Source organism: Gorilla gorilla, chromosome X (genome assembly GCF_029281585.2).
Source record: "Gorilla gorilla gorilla isolate KB3781 chromosome X, NHGRI_mGorGor1-v2.1_pri, whole genome shotgun sequence".
NCBI classification, from domain to species: domain Eukaryota; kingdom Metazoa; phylum Chordata; class Mammalia; order Primates; family Hominidae; genus Gorilla; species Gorilla gorilla.
In genome coordinates, this window is record NC_073247.2 from 57,611,954 (window position 1) to 57,627,595 (window position 15,642).

Sequence of the window (15,642 nt, forward strand, 5' to 3'; positions counted from 1 at the left end):
CCCAGAATAGATTATAAACACACAGTAAGCAAATTGTACCTTAGAAGTTGATCAGTGCTCTTCAAAAGGCGAGGAATAGAGCCCGATCTGGGGATCTGGAATGATGGCAGTGCAGGTAAGAATTTTTAAATCGGAAAGGCTTCATGGAGATGACTTTGAAGCAAGCACCTGGAAGAAGTGAGAGAATGAGGCACGTGGATGTGGGCCAGCAGCATTCCAGGCAAAGGGAACCACAGCAAATGCAAAACCCCTGAGGCTGGACTGTGCCCGTTTCACTCAAACAGCTAGAAAGAGCGCTAGTATGGTGGCAGTGAGTCAGGGGAAGAAGAGGAAGAGATGAGGTCAGAGAAGTGATGGGCCTGTTCTATGCCAAGGCGAGGACTTTTATCTTTGTCAAATATTTCCACTCCCATCATGGCCCGGGAAATCTCACTAATGTAAACCTTACTGAAAATCCTAACTGGTGTGATCAAGGCTGCCATAAAGGGAAGCCCGGAAGAGGCGGGGAGGCTGCCTTGGAACAGGGTAGTGTAAGGATGTGCCAGAAGGCCTGCTGGAGGTTGCAGCCCTTTGAGCTGGACTTGGGGATAGTGTGGTTTTCCAGGCAGAAAGAAGTGAAGGATTAGGTCGGCCTGGTAGTACTTGGCACACAACATGCACCCAATAAATAAAATGGAAATAAAACCGCGGAGTGTTCTACTTGTGTTGACTGACATCAAAACAAAACAAAAAACCCTTAAGTGAGGGGAGGCACGGGCGGGGCTGTGCCGGGCAAGAGAGGTGGCAGGAAAATCCAACGCACGGCGCCTATGCAAATACTCGTGTGAGGCAGAAAAGAGGCTCCGCCCCGCTCGAAGTTCCAAGCATGCGCAGTAGCGGCTCCTGCGCCGCTAAGGATCCGCCTCTTTCCTCCTTTCTCAGCCTGGGTTCCACCCCGAGAGGCCTGCTGTATGAGATGGAGGGCGGGCTAAAGGCGGGACGAGACCCGATTGAGCGCAATTATGACCAATCACCTTGCGGAATATTCGGCCTATAGCGAAGGAGGAGCTCAGAACAAAAAGGAGACCCACCCCCGCCGACGGTGAAAACCTATGAAACCTGGGCGGAGGCGTGCGGAGTCGTTTAGAGAGCGAAATCACGCCTCTTCAGTCAGCCACGCCCTTTATTCTTGCTCGGCCTCGCCACAGAGAGCAAATCAGATTGGCTGGGCGACAACCTCAAAGGGCGGGGCTGCACACGTTCACTACGGGAATGAGGTAGCGGTGGAGGGGGCAGTTGGGCGGGGATAGGCCGTCCTAGCTAAGGTGGTAAAGGCCAATAACTCTTCAGGCTGCCTCTCCTCGAAAAGTCATCTTCTCGCGAACCTTTAAAATGCCTTCCTCCCCAAGCACCTCAAGGGACTAGAACTGAGTGCTTCATTTGTCTTTTTTCCTCCTTGCAAAAGTCCCGTTTGCCACCATGGGGATGTACCAAGTGAGACCGAGTAGGGGGAGCGAGTGGTGATTGACGCGCCAGGTTACTGGCCACTGCTCACCTAGGCGCTAGCAAACTTCTGCCAAGATCGGAACTGAGTACTAAACAGCCTCCACAGTTCTCCCTGGCGCCGTCTCCGGCTTGGCGCCGCATCCTCCTCTGGGCTCGCGATGGCCGTGTCCCCTCCCGCTGCGGACGGGTCCTTTGGTACATGCAGTCCGAGGTGAGTCCCCTCCTTTCTACTTCACCCTTCCGAGCGCCTGCGTGCGCATGCGCGGAGCGCGGCGCGCGCGGCGGTTGGGCCGTTGGCTGTTCGGCCCTGGGATCCGCCGCCACTCCGCGATCAGACGGCTCTGAGCCGCGAGCCGCCGTGAGCACTCGGATTCAAGCCGGCGCCAACGAGTCCGGGGGCATCGCCCGCAGCGGCCAAGCTCATGGCCGGCTGAGCGGGACGCCGCCTCCGCCTCAGCCACCGCCGCCGCCGCCGCCTCCTCCTCCTCAGCCGGCGGCGGCCCGGGCCCAGCAACCATGGCTGAAGACTACTGGGACGGGCGCCTGCGGCGAACAGGAGGAGAAGGAGGTCGCGCGGCCTCATCCCGGGCCGCCGCCCCAGGCGCCGCCGCGCCGGCCCCGCGGCTCTGAGGTTGCTCGCGCGCCCCCGCCGGTGAGCGCGTCCCCGAGGCGTGGAGGCTGCCCCTCCTCCTTCAGAACCCACCTCGGGCGGTGCCCAGGGGTCTGGGCTGCGGGGCTGGCAGGTGCCCCCACCCCCGGCGAATTTCCCAGAATGCACCGGGGCGGGGGGTCATTTGGGGCCTCCCTGACCTTGGCCCCGCCCTGGGCCCGTCCTGGGAGCTGGGGTTGGGTAGTGCTGTGGGTGCTAATGGGGACCAGGGGGAATCAAAGGACCAAAGGGTGTGGAAATGGGTGACAATGGGGTGAAAGACTTGGGGGGGGTTGCTGATGGGGGTCGGAGCATGTGGCAGTAAGCCTCACGCCAATAAGTCGTGTAAGGTTCAAGGCCCCGTGTGTGCTTGTGGAAGGAGGGCGGGGTGCGGAGCGGGTGAGGGACCCGAGGGTGTATAACGGGGGGGTAGGGTGTCGAGGAAGTTCTAAGACATGCTCATAGGGATTATGTCCGCAGAGAGGCCCGGTGTGTGTTCATGGGGAACAGGGTGGCACAGGTACCAGAACGTGTGTTGGTGGGGTCAGGGCTCTGAGGCCTGGTGCGTGGCAATGAGGCCCTGGATGGTGTTAATACTGCGTGTCTGTCCGTGGGGCCTGCAGTGTGTGAGAATGCAGTGTGTGCTTGTGGAGGGCAGGTAGCTGAAGGACTCGAGTGTGGTGTGTGCGCCAGTGGGGGTCATGGCTGTAGAGGGTGTATGCCTGTGGCCTCGAAGGTCTAGGTAGTTTGGGACCCAGTATATGCTAATGAGGGCAGAGTGGAGGAAGGACCTGAGGGTATCTAACGGAGGAAGGACTGTGGAATACCTGAGCCTGGCCTAAAGGAGATGAGAATTGCGTGTCTGCCTGGGCCCAGGAAGGAGTGGTGGGGAAGGAAGTGTCTTAGCACTGTCAGAGGCTTAGTGGACGAAGGGTCAAGGTGATGTGAGGTGAGTGTGTCCATGGACACAGGGAATGTGAGTCTCGAGGGCACACTAGGAAGGAGCAGGGTAATAGAAGTACTGGTGGTTGCTAATGTGGGTTTAGAGACATAGAGGCACTTCAATGTGTGCCATTTCGAGAGTCAGCTGTGTGAAGTCTGGAATATGCTAATAAGCATCAGAACCTTGCGAAGATTGTGCCCTTGTGTCCGCGGAGGACCGGAGTATGTTGAGGTTCCAGGGGATGCTACTCGGGGGTAGGGCTGCGGAGGGGATCTAGTGTGTAATAAGGGGGATCAGGGCTTTCATGAAGGGATCTAAGTGTGAACCAACAAGGATTATATCTGTGGAGATATCTCTGAGCAGAGAGCAATAGAGGACAGGAATGTGTGATGATCTCGGTGTGCTGAAGTGGATTCTAGCTAGGGAGGGCTGAAGTGTGTGCTAATGGGAGTCAGGGCTGAATGAGACCTGTGTGCACTAATGAGGGTCAGGCCATGGTAGAACAGTGTGTTTGTGTGTCCCTGCGGAATAGGGCTGAGTAAGGGTTCAGGGTGCACTAATGGGGAGGCAGGACTGTGTGAGGCCCAGCGTGTGCTAATAGAAATCAGGCCTGAGTGAAGACTCAGTTTGTGCTGACAGAGGGGACAGGACAGTGGAAGGACTGGAATGTGTGTTAAGGATGGTCATAGCTGTGAAGGGGCCTGAGTGTGGGTAACACTGGTTAGAGATCTATCTGTAAGGTTCACTTTATGTTAATAGCATTCAGAGCAGCATGAAGAAGGTCCAGTGAGTGCTAATGTGGGTCAGCTATAGAGTACCCCAAGTGCATGTTAATAGAGGTCAGAATCATGTAGGGGGAACAGTACGTTAATGAGGGGAGTCAGTACTATGGAGAAGGTAACAAGCAGCTAGGCCAGGGAGGGGCCCAAGAATGTGGTGGCAAGAGTTACTTAGAGGAGGCTGAGTGTGTGCTGACAGAGTTCAGGGCGGTATGTTATGTGTTAGGGCTTTGAATGCTGATGGGTATATGAGATAATAGGTAAGATGTAGTGAGGCCTCCTTGAGGGTCTAGCGTGTATTAATGGGGATCAGGAGGACATAGGGTGCCATGACCGAGTCCTTAGTGGTCGGTGTGTTGAGTATCCTTGAGTATGAGAGTAGTCTGAGGATGGGTGTATGTCTTTGGGGATCAGGAAGGGTCAGGCAGGACATGTGCCTTTTTTGGGGTAAGGTTTTATGTCCAGTTTCTTGCTCCCGCCTTTTTTGAAATCTAAAAAGCTCATTCAACTGAAATGATATTTAAAAGTTTGCTTGCGTATAAATGTTCAATTATCTCTGTTCACAGGGGCTTGTCTGAGCCCCCCATCCCCCTTTCTGGGAGTGTTATGTGATATACAGATTTTACACCCCATCTTCCTAAAATCCCAAAAAACTGAACTCCAGAGCATGTCCAGCCCTTGGGGTTTCCAGTTAGAGGTCGTGGACCCATGGCTCCTCCTGGCTTCCTCCCCATCCTCCATTCAGCCCTACTTCCAGTCTCCCCCAGCCCCTCCCCTACTCCCTGTCACAACATGCAAAGCAACTGGGTATCTGTGCCATATGGGGACACAAGGTTGTCTTTGGGAGCTGGCCATGCTTTACCTTCCTTGCCTTAGGCCCAGTATTCAGCCTCCCAGGTCAGGATGTTTTGTGGTAATCCTGGGTTCTCCATGGATGGACCTCATCCTGTATCTGAGGTCTTTCTGCTAGGGTGGCCCCTACCCCTCCTGGGGATAGTGAGTTCAGCCAGGTGGGGGTGAGAACTGCTGGGGGAAGCACCTGATTTCAAGGTAGCAGATGACCCATTTCTCTCCTCAAATCCAGCCCCAGTCTCATCCTCGACCTCCTATCTAGCTCTACTTCCCTTGGGCCCAGGGCCATCTTAGGCCCTGCTGTGAGTCCAGATGGTTCCTGGGTCAGGTCTTTCCCCCTCCTTGCTGGCCCAGAGCCCAAGAGGAAGCAGAAGACGGCTGGCCTAAGCCTTTTGGTGGCCCCATTCCCTTCAGCAATCCATCTAGGTCATCTTCCTGTCGATGCCAGCATCCCTGGGCTACCTTGTTTAGGGTTGTTCAATGAATAGCAGGGACTCATCACCTCAGCAGAGGTTGGTCCTAGGCCCTCAGCCCCCTGATTCACTTATTTCTGCCATAAGCACTTTTTGAGCATCTACTCTGTGTCAGTCACTATTCCAGGTCCTCAGGATATAGCCGTGACCTAAACACAGAAATCTACCCTGGCGGAGCTGATCTTCTAGTTGTGGCGGTGAGGAGATAGACAGTAAAGACTAAAGAAACCAATAAGTAGGTGGTGTCATTTCTGAGGAGGTAATGAGTGCTGGGGGATAACTGGCAAGGTGAGGGAGTTCAGGATGGTTGAGATTTTAAATAGGGTTATTCACAGAGGCCTCATGAAAAAGGTGACCTTTGAGCAATGGCCCAAAGGGAGAGGGGAGTGAGCCATTTCGAAATTTAGGGGAAGGGTGTTCCAGGTACCAGGAACAGCCAGTGTAAAGGCCCCGAGGTGGGACTCTACTGGGTGTGGTTGCAGAACAGCAACTAGGAATGATGGCGGGGGGGTGTGGGGGTGGGGGGGGGCCGTGGGCAAGAGGCAATAGGGGCAAATGAGGTAAAGAAACACCTGTGGGCCACATTGAGGACTGGGGCGTGTATTTGGGGTGATGAGAAATGTACATTCTTGAGTAGAGGAGAAATGTGACTTGGCTTGTCAAAGTCTAGATTGGACCCTAGGGGTCCTAACCTGATCAAACCTTTCTGGCAGCCCTGAGAAGAGCTGGTGTACACTGAGACCCCCCCCTCCACACAATCCCACCCAGTGGTTGGGTCTGGGCAGGACACCCTGACACACGCTCCCCTCCCCCCCCACCTGGGTAGATGAATGGGATGATGCAGTGGTTGTCATGACGATGAGTGCTAGAGAAGTCAGGAAGAGGGTCCCTGTGGCCACAGGGAATAGTCTGCCTTGGCCTTTGAGGGTGGTGCTAGGGGAACTATGCCACTCTATGGGCGTGCTCGAGGCCATGTCACCCATCCTTCAATTCTGGGCACACGCCCTGGCCGACCCATGGCTGGGCCCATCACTGCAGCTGTACCTGAGAAGATCTGCAATGGAGCCTTCTGCTCCTGCAGTGGGGCTTTTCCCCTAGATCCCAACAATCCATCGTTAGGGCCCTTGCCCTCAATCAGCCACCTAAATCTGAGAACTCAGGTGGGCTACGTAGGAGCAGGGTCCCAGTGGGGCTGGCTGTGTGGGTGGGCAGGTACTGACAAAGATCCCCATCCATGCTGGGTTTCCAGAACTCCTGAGTGGCTCTGGGGTCCATAGTGGTTGAGTGAGCACTGACAAGTTCATGTCAGTGCCCCCTGCTAGGCTGTGGGCTTTAGGGAACCCATGGTGATCAAGCAAATGCTAATAAGAGACCCATTTCCATCCTTGTCCTTTGCTCAGATCGCCATGGATCGGATGAAGAAGATCAAACGGCAGCTGTCAATGACACTCCGAGGTGGCCGAGGCATAGACAAGACCAATGGTGCCCCTGAGCAGATAGGCCTGGATGAGAGTGGTGGTGGTGGTGGCAGTGACCCTGGAGAGGCCCCCACACGTGCTGCTCCTGGGGAACTTCGTTCTGCACGGGGCCCACTCAGCTCTGCACCAGGTGGGTCCACTGGCTATCCCCTCTCCCATATGACCCCAGGCTGCTTCCCAGGTGTTGCCTCCTGGTCACATTCCTCATTTTCCTCTAAATTTTCTGCCCTTTCTCTGCCCCCCATGTGCTCTCTTCTCCCCCTTCCCTCCCATCTTCTCTCAACACCGTCTATCTGTCCATCTGCGCTCCTCTTCTTGCCTTTCTGCCCAGGCCCCGTGGTGGGGGACAGAAGGTCCCTTGCCTGTCACAGCTGCCCCAAGGCTCCCTCTGCCCTTCTGCCCTCTATGATGGCCTCCTCAGTCCTCTGGTACCTTCCTGCCCTGGCCCTGCCTTCCCAGGACCCTTGGCTTCCCCTGCCACCACCTAGCTGCCGGCTCTGAGCTCAGCTTGCCCTTGGAAGGAAGGGTTCCACTAGGTGACTTTTGCCTCCCCACCCCCCAGTTCAACCTGCCCTAGATGTACCTGAGCTTCCCTGGGCTCAGGTACATCACCCTCTCCCCGAGGGACTCCACGTTTCCTCTGGGGGCCACGTGCACACATGTGATGATGGAATGTTTCGTGGGGGATGGGGTGTCCTGTGGTTCCTGACCCCACCTGGCCTGCCCTACCCCTCTCCCTGCCACCAGAGATTGTGCACGAGGACTTGAAGATGGGGTCTGATGGGGAGAGTGACCAGGCTTCAGCCACGTCCTCGGATGAGGTGCAGTCTCCAGTGAGAGTGCGTATGCGCAACCATCCCCCACGCAAGATCTCCACTGAGGTGCTTGACCCCGTCTGGATGGTGGAGGAACTGGAAAAGGGGGTTGGACCTGGGGAGGTGGAGCTCATGATCCTGTTTCTCTCTTGCCTTACCTGCTAGGACATCAACAAGCGCCTATCGCTACCAGCTGACATCCGGCTGCCTGAGGGCTACCTGGAGAAGCTGACCCTCAATAGCCCCATCTTTGACAAGCCCCTCAGCCGCCGCCTCCGTCGTGTCAGCCTAGTAAGCACCTTCTGTTCCCGTCCACTCCTTTTTCTCCTCTCCCAGACCCTTCTCCTGAGCCAGCTTCAACCTGCCTCATTTGTCCCACAGTCTGAGATTGGCTTTGGGAAACTGGAGACCTACATTAAGCTGGACAAGCTGGGCGAGGTGAGAGGCAAATAGGAGGCCCATGGTGGGGATGAAGGTCAGTGGGAACTCCTGGAATCTCATAGCACCTCTCCTGTCACACTTCCTCACATTCCAGGGTACCTATGCCACCGTCTACAAAGGCAAAAGCAAGCTCACAGACAACCTTGTGGCACTCAAGGAGATCAGACTGGAACATGAAGAGGGGGCACCCTGCACCGCCATTCGGGAAGGTACACACCCCCATCCCATCTGCCCCAGGCTTCCCCAACCCACCCCTGGCGCACACACTCCATAATGAGAACAAAGACTGGTTCTAAGACCCCCCAAAACACTCTGGCTTTCATGGGAATGCCTGTCACCCACATATCCAGGTAATAATCAGGGTAACCAGGAATCTGTTCCCATTTGGATAAAAGGTAGATGAATTGCAAACCAGGGTTTGGTTCTGAGAACACCCCTGAAAGTGCTCACCAATTTATTTACTGTAACAATTTCTAGTCAGAATATCACATGGAATGAATTTGAATTGCACTGAAATTTAGTGTGCAAATTCGATTTCACATGATGCTGCAGGCCTATGTACTGAGGGTTGGAGCCAGGCCCCTTCCCAGAAACCAAAAACAGGTTGTGAAAATCTAGTGTCACATGAGCCTGGGGCTGCAATCCCAGGTTCTTGCTCCATACTCTCCTCTGAGTCTTATTTTCCACATCTGCAACATGGAGACACAACTTCCTTCTGGCATGAGGCGGGTTAGAGCTGGTGGCTCCGAGGCGTTACCCTGAACTGTCTAGAGAAAGAAAGAAAACCTGGGCTTGTCCCTTTCTAGTCCTTGTCCTCACCTCTGTCCTGAGGGTAGGACCCTGACTCTTCCCCTGTCCCACTCCCATGCTTCCTGCAGTGTCCCTGCTCAAGGACCTCAAACACGCCAACATCGTTACGCTACATGACATTATCCACACGGAGAAGTCCCTCACCCTTGTCTTTGAGTACCTGGTAAGGTTGAGTGGCAGTAGGTCCCAGGGGGAGGTGAGGAGAAGGCCAGGAGCCATAGGAAGTAACCCTCATTCCTGTACCACCTCTTCTTTCCTCAGGACAAGGACCTGAAGCAGTACCTGGATGACTGTGGGAACATCATCAACATGCACAACGTGAAAGTGGGTGTGGGGCAGGAAGCAGGGGCACAAGGGGGCCCCCACTCACCCACTCCAACCCACAAATCTCCCAGAAACGGACTTTTCCCTTTGGCTTTTTTTGCTAGGAGCCCTTGGAGGGCACTGGGACCCTGTCCTCTTTTGTGTGACAAGGCTCTGGGCCTGGTGTCTGTGTTTGGGAGGGGAGCAGTGCCTGCTGGGGGTCGGGCTAGTGGATAGTCTTTGACCTCTGCCTGCCATTCCTGGGTCCCCAGCTGTTCCTGTTCCAGCTGCTCCGTGGCCTGGCCTACTGCCACCGGCAGAAGGTGCTACACCGAGACCTCAAGCCCCAGAACCTGCTCATCAACGAGAGGGGAGAGCTCAAGCTGGCTGACTTTGGTACCACTGGCCTCCCCTTTCTTATTGGCTCCCCAGCCTCCTACTTTCCCATGACCACTTAGTCTCACTTCCCTTCAGCCTTGCCAGATTTTGCCTAGGACACCCTCAGTCTCAACTGCACTCTCCCCGAGACTTTGCCCATGACTCCCTCATTCTAGCTGTCCTTTCTCTGATTTCCAGGCCTGGCCCGAGCCAAGTCAATCCCAACAAAGACATATTCCAATGAGGTGGTGACACTGTGGTACCGGCCCCCTGACATCCTGCTTGGGTCCACGGACTACTCCACTCAGATTGACATGTGGTAAGGACAGGTGGAAGTGTGGCAGGGGCCACGTGATAAAGGGGGTGGCTTGGTCACAATAGCCACCCAGCCAGCTGCCTTTCTATTCACTGTGCCCTCCCTGCCCAGGGGTGTGGGCTGCATCTTCTATGAGATGGCCACAGGCCGTCCCCTCTTTCCGGGCTCCACGGTGGAGGAACAGCTACACTTCATCTTCCGTATCTTAGGTGAGGAGGCATGGGCCCTAGGCGCTGTGGAGACACACAGGGAGGACCTGTGAAATGTTTGGGATAACTCCTCTTCCCTACTAGGAACCCCAACTGAGGAGACGTGGCCAGGCATCCTGTCCAACGAGGAGTTCAAGACATACAACTACCCCAAGTACCGAGCCGAGGCCCTTTTGAGCCACGCACCCCGGTGAGGCTGGTGGGTGGGTGGGCGTTAGGGGCCAGAGTGTCCAAACTCATTTTAAATCAGGTCTCTTTGTCCTTGTGGCAGACTTGATAGCGACGGGGCCGACCTTCTCACCAAGCTGTTGCAGGTGAGACCACCTTGGGTCAGCCTTGGGGGTATGGGATTCCAAGTGTGGGGAAACAGGGACCCCCCCCCAAACCAGGGGCAGGGTCTGAGGTGGGCAGAGAGACCTACTTGTTGAAGATATTAATACTATCCCCCTCCCCCCACCCCCACTCAGTTTGAGGGTCGAAATCGGATCTCCGCAGAGGATGCCATGAAACATCCATTCTTCCTCAGTCTGGGGGAGCGGATCCACAAACTTCCTGACAGTGAGTGGAGCTGGGGAATGGACCAGCCAGTGTGGGGACTGGGAAACAGGACTGCTGGGGCCAGCTGGCGGGTTGTGTAGGATTCTGGCTGTGCCACCTCTACGTGGGGGGACATCTTGTTCACGTGTGTGATGGGTTGTATTTGTTATGAAAACTTATTTTTTAGTTTTCAGTTCCTTTTACCTTTCATGAAAAATTTAAAACATACATAAAAATATATGCAATAGCACTTTACTTTTTTTAAAGTAGACATTTCCTTACATGCACTAAAAAATGCACAAATCATAAGTATACTATACAATGAATTTTCATAAATGAAACACATCCTTGTAACTAGCACAAAAGTCAAGAAACAGAATGTTAAAAGCTCCCCACCCCCAGCTCCCTTGCATCTCCTTCATTTATTCCCAGCCCCTTCCCAAAGGGTGGCTACTGTTTTGACCTCTAACAGCAAGGATAAGTTTTTTCTGTCCTTGTACTTTATAGAAATAGAATCACGTGTGATGTTCTCTTTTTATATCTGGCTTTTGAAAACTTTAATATGGATATTTTCAAATATATGTATTTATATATTAGTCAAAGTAATATGATGAGTCCCCAAGTACTCCAGTGAGTCAATTCATGGTCAATCTGGTTTTATCTATATTCTCTCTGATTATTTTGAATCACATCCAATCCCAGACATCATAGCATTTATCCTTAAATAATTTCAGCATATACCTATAAAAGATTCTTTTAAAACAACAATATTATTATCAAACCTACAAAAAACATTTGCTCACTTTCCCTATCTTCCCACTGGATTAATATATAAAGCAAACCCCAAACACCACCCATCACCTAGACTTAACAGGTGGTAATTGCAATACCATAATTCACTTGACAAAATTAATAATGATTTCTTTGTGTCATGTAATAGTCCATATTTCATCTTCCCTGGTTGTAGCTGGTTTGTGTATGGAATTGTTTGACAGATGAAGGTCAAGCCTCTCAGAGAAGGGGCAGCTTTTTCTAACTCTTCCCATGGGGTCATATGGGGCTGGTCCTAGATGACCTCATGGGTCATCCCCCACTTCTATGTCTCCCCCATCTGTAGCTACTTCCATATTTGCACTAAAGGAGATTCAGCTACAAAAGGAGGCCAGCCTTCGGTCTTCGTCGATGCCTGACTCAGGTAGGTATAGCCCCTTGTCTTCCTCCCTGCCCCACCCACCTACCTGCTTACCCACCAACAGCCATCTGCTCTGCTTTCCCCCACAGGCAGGCCAGCTTTCCGCGTGGTGGACACCGAGTTCTAAGCCACAGACCGAGGCCCCAGCAGGCAGCGGCTGGAGGGATGCCACACCCCTCACAGGGCAGCCCCCAACTACATCTTCCCTGCTTACTCTCTGCCTACCTGCCTGAGCCATGTTCACCTGCCCACTTGTCCCCTGCTGCCTGCCCAAACACCCCACCATTGGCCTGTCAACCCACCCATTGGCCTGTCTGCTGGGTGCTAACAAAGCTCTCATCACTCCTTCACTTGGTCTGTCTGTCTCTGTCTTGGTAGTTGCCGGTGGACAGCATGGCCGTGCCAGCCTCCCACACTGAGGCCAGGTCTACCCCCCATCATACCAGCCCCCAGGACCACTACCCCACGGCCAGCCAGGGGTCCAGAGCTAGCCCAGGCTGGGGATCTCGACTCAGACAAGATGGTGACAATGCCTTGAGTCTGAGGCATCCTCTGCCTGCTTTCCTGCCTGCCCCACCTGCCTCATATTGTGTGGGCCTTTTTTTGTTTGTTTCATTCATTTTTTTTTGTTTTTAATTATTTTAAATGAGATTTTCGTTTTTTTTAAATGCAATATCTCTGTATACAGACTGGCCGGGCCCCACCCCCTGCGTGTGGCCCTCCCACAGTATTTTGTGCAATGAAGCCCTGCTCCCAGCCTTTCAGAGACAGGGACACAGCCCCTATTTGGAACCCTGATCATCACCAGACCCTGGGATTGGCTATGGGAAAGCATGCCACAGCCACTCGCCTTCCTACCCCCGCCCGCCATCCCCAGCTGCAGGGGGATCTGGGGACTACCAGAGACTCTGGGAAATGGACAAGGTGGGGGGCCCCACTCTTTCTCTCCTGCAGTCCCGTAGCTGGGGCCTCCTTCCTTCTCAGGGTCTCCCCAGCCCAGTCCCCTTGCTCCCATCCCACTCGGTGCTGTTGGGTAGGGGCCCTGCCAGGAACTGACCAGCTCAGCGAGGAGCCATAATGTGCATATGTGCACAAGCAGGGTTGGGGGAGGGGGGTGTGAGGGGTTGTGCCCAGGTGTTGCCCCCTATCTCCTGGGGAGGGTGAGGCAGGGCAGGGACAGTCTCCAGGGTCAGTCCCTGGATGGGTGGTTACCTCCCCTTCCTCCACCCTAAGCCCTGGGGCCCTGAAATGGGGTGGGAGGGCAGGGGTGGGAGCCCTCCTAGTGGGTTTGGGGGGTTGGGTTCCTGAATGCACCATAATCGCTGTATGAAATATTAAAAAGTCTAAAGTGAAAAGCCTGCTTGCAAATCCCTGTAGGGGTGGAGGGTGGCCGAGCTGGGGTGATTATTGGGACCTTGGAGAATTCATACCTCATCACCACTGTCTAGGAAAACACTGGGAGTGGGCCAGGGACACGTCACGACTATGAAAAAGGCATCTAAGGTATTGCATATGTAACAGTAGAACATGGAGTTGAAGCAGGTAGGGCAGGCTGAATGGTGTTGATGGGTTGAGAAGCAGAAAGGGAGTTAGATTTGCCCAGGAATATGAGGAAGCCTGATAAGAGGGTGGAGGCAGGGGAATGGAGAGATGATGTTTGAAAGACACTGGACGGCCCAATAGAACCATGGATGGGAAGATGAGGCAAAGGCCCAGTATGGCCATCTGACTAGGAAACCATGAAGAGGAGGGAATGTTCAGGACGGTAGGGGGTAGATTTTGGACCACTGAGTAGGTAGAGAAATCCTTTAATACATGGATCAAATTAAGCAGTGGGGCCATAGATGGATCTGGAAATTTCAATTATTAGTGTCCAGGAAGTAACAGAAACCATGGGCATGGGTGAGAGAGTTTGCAAGAGGCCAGGGATCAATGACACAACCTGGGGTTTGCCCTCAGGCATGAGGATAATTGAAACTTTTATTTTCTTTGTCCTGTGAGTTCCAGCCCCAGTCCCACCATCTTGGGCAAAGCCAAGGATTGTTTTCTAAGCAGAAGAGGTGGGGTGAGCAGGGCCAGGCAAATACTGCAAGTAATGGCAACCCTAATTAAGTGGCCGTTTACTAAAGCCCAGTGGTGGGGGCCCATGAACTTCTAATCACTCTACTGTGTGTGTTTGTTTGTTTTTTGAGACAGAGTCTCTGTCGCCCAGGCTGGAATGTGGTGGCACAATCTTGGCTCGCTGCAACCTTTGCCTCCTGGGTTCAAGCGATTCTCCTGCCTCAGCCTCCTGAGTAGCTGGGATTACAGGCGTGCACCACCACGCCCAGCTAATTTTTTATTTTTAGTAAAGATGGGGTTTCACCATATTGACCAGGTTAGTCTCGAACTCCTGACCTCAAGTGATCCACCCACCTCGGCCTCCCAAAGTGCTGTGATTACAGGTGTGAGCCACCAAGCCCAGCCTCTACTGTGTCTTTCTAAGCACTTTAGTGATGTTTCAGCTTGCAGCCTCATGGTGCCATGATGACTGCCATGTCCCCAGAGATGGAAAAGCAAGCAGGGAAGACAGAACACCTTCCTTACCTGTCTGTGTTCTTTTAACGGCTGGAACTTCCACAAGCTCCTCAGCAGACTTCCTGTGCCATTTCTTGGCTAGAATCAGATGACATGGCCACTTCTGGCAGCAAGGGAGGATGGGAAAAGGAGGGCCTTGCAAAGGGGGACAGGATTGCCAGGCTGGATTTAAAAGGTCTAGAACTCACCCAACTGCTCTGGGAAGTGGTAGGGTCACTGGTGTGGGCAGAGGTTGGCCTCTGGAAGGTGGAAAAAAAAAACGGTCTAGGGCTGGGAAAGGAGGTCTCTTGGATTTACCTGGCTGCCCAGATAAATGGGGAGGGGGAGTCTGCAGAGGGGCAATGGGGAGAATCAATTCAGAGAATCTGACAAGATTCAACTGGGCTTAAAGAGCAGCTATCTGCCATGTGTCTGACTCAACTCAAATGCCACTTTCTTTGGGGACCCTTAAGTGAAAGGCCTGCTCCCTTTCCTCACCCAGAGCTTACACAACTGAGTTTGTGACCCCTCATCTATGCCAGGTCTGGGCTGGGGGCTGGAATCACAGTAATAAAGACACAATCCCTGCCCCGCAGAGATTAACTGAAAATAGGTAAATTATGAGATTGTGAGGGGGAAGGGAGGTTCGAAATTAAAGTCATCATCAACGGGGCTGGCAGCCCCAGCAGAGGAAAGAATAGCATAGCCTAGAGCAGTGGTTCTCAACCAGAGACATTTTTCCCCCAAAGGACATTTGGTAATGTCTGGAGACACTTGGTTGTCCTGAGGGGTACTACTTGGTATCTAGTAGGTAGAGGCCAGGGATGCTGCTACACATCCTGCAATGCCCACAACAAAGAAATGACAGTGCTGAGGTTGAGAGACCCTGGCCTAGTCCAAGGGTTCTCAAACTTTGGGTCTCGGGATTCCTTTATGTTCTTAAAAGTTTAAGATATTCAAAAGAGTTTTTGCTTATGTCATATAGCCTCTGGATTCAGAAGCCTCTGGATAATCACACTGTACACCCCTGAGAGAATGAGAGTGAAAAAGTATTGTGAAAATAGTTTTCATTTTGTGAAACCCCAAGAGGATTTTTGGACCGGTAGACAGGCTGGGACCACTGGGACCACACGGTTGGAGAATGTTTGGCCTGGTGTTTAAGGTCACAGCTCTGGAACCAGATTTCTCAAGTTTAAACTGCAGCTCCACCACTAATTAGCTGAGGGACGTTTCTGGTACTCAGCGTCCCCATTGTTACCCATGGGTGACAAGGACAGTACCTGCTGCCTGAGGCTACTATTTTAGTCCAATAAAGCACTTAAACTGGGCGGACAGTTAGTTTAGTTATGATTGCTATGACTCCAACAAACATAGGGCCTGGGGCTAACTTGTCTTCAACACCTTGTCTAGTGAATAAATCTAGTTC

The 15,642-nt window shown here is 53.2% G+C and overlaps 1 protein-coding gene across 7 annotated transcripts; it reads left to right on the plus strand.

Annotated features, from left to right (window-relative positions):
* The first annotated feature begins 924 nt into the window (after nucleotides 1–924).
* CDK16 (cyclin dependent kinase 16) lies at nucleotides 925–13,015 on the plus strand. Of its 7 annotated transcripts, none has more exons than XM_004064065.5 (16): nucleotides 925–1,696; nucleotides 6,582–6,789; nucleotides 7,407–7,540; nucleotides 7,640–7,765; nucleotides 7,856–7,912; nucleotides 8,010–8,124; nucleotides 8,794–8,888; nucleotides 8,987–9,049; nucleotides 9,301–9,424; nucleotides 9,605–9,725; nucleotides 9,834–9,931; nucleotides 10,016–10,121; nucleotides 10,203–10,245; nucleotides 10,399–10,489; nucleotides 11,586–11,663; nucleotides 11,750–13,015. In XM_004064065.5, exons 1-16 carry the CDS (start codon nucleotides 1,685–1,687, stop codon nucleotides 11,785–11,787), a joined length of 1,509 nt encoding a protein of 502 aa, XP_004064113.1. In that variant the 5' UTR covers nucleotides 925–1,684; the 3' UTR covers nucleotides 11,788–13,015. The 7 variants fall into 7 exon arrangements, with proteins under 7 accessions (XP_004064113.1, XP_018874616.1, XP_004064112.3 ...); XM_019019071.4 differs by having other exon boundaries at nucleotides 1,058–1,696; nucleotides 12,039–13,015; XM_004064064.5 differs by lacking the exon at nucleotides 925–1,696 and adding an exon at nucleotides 1,706–2,137.
* The last annotated feature ends 2,627 nt before the right edge of the window (nucleotides 13,016–15,642 follow it).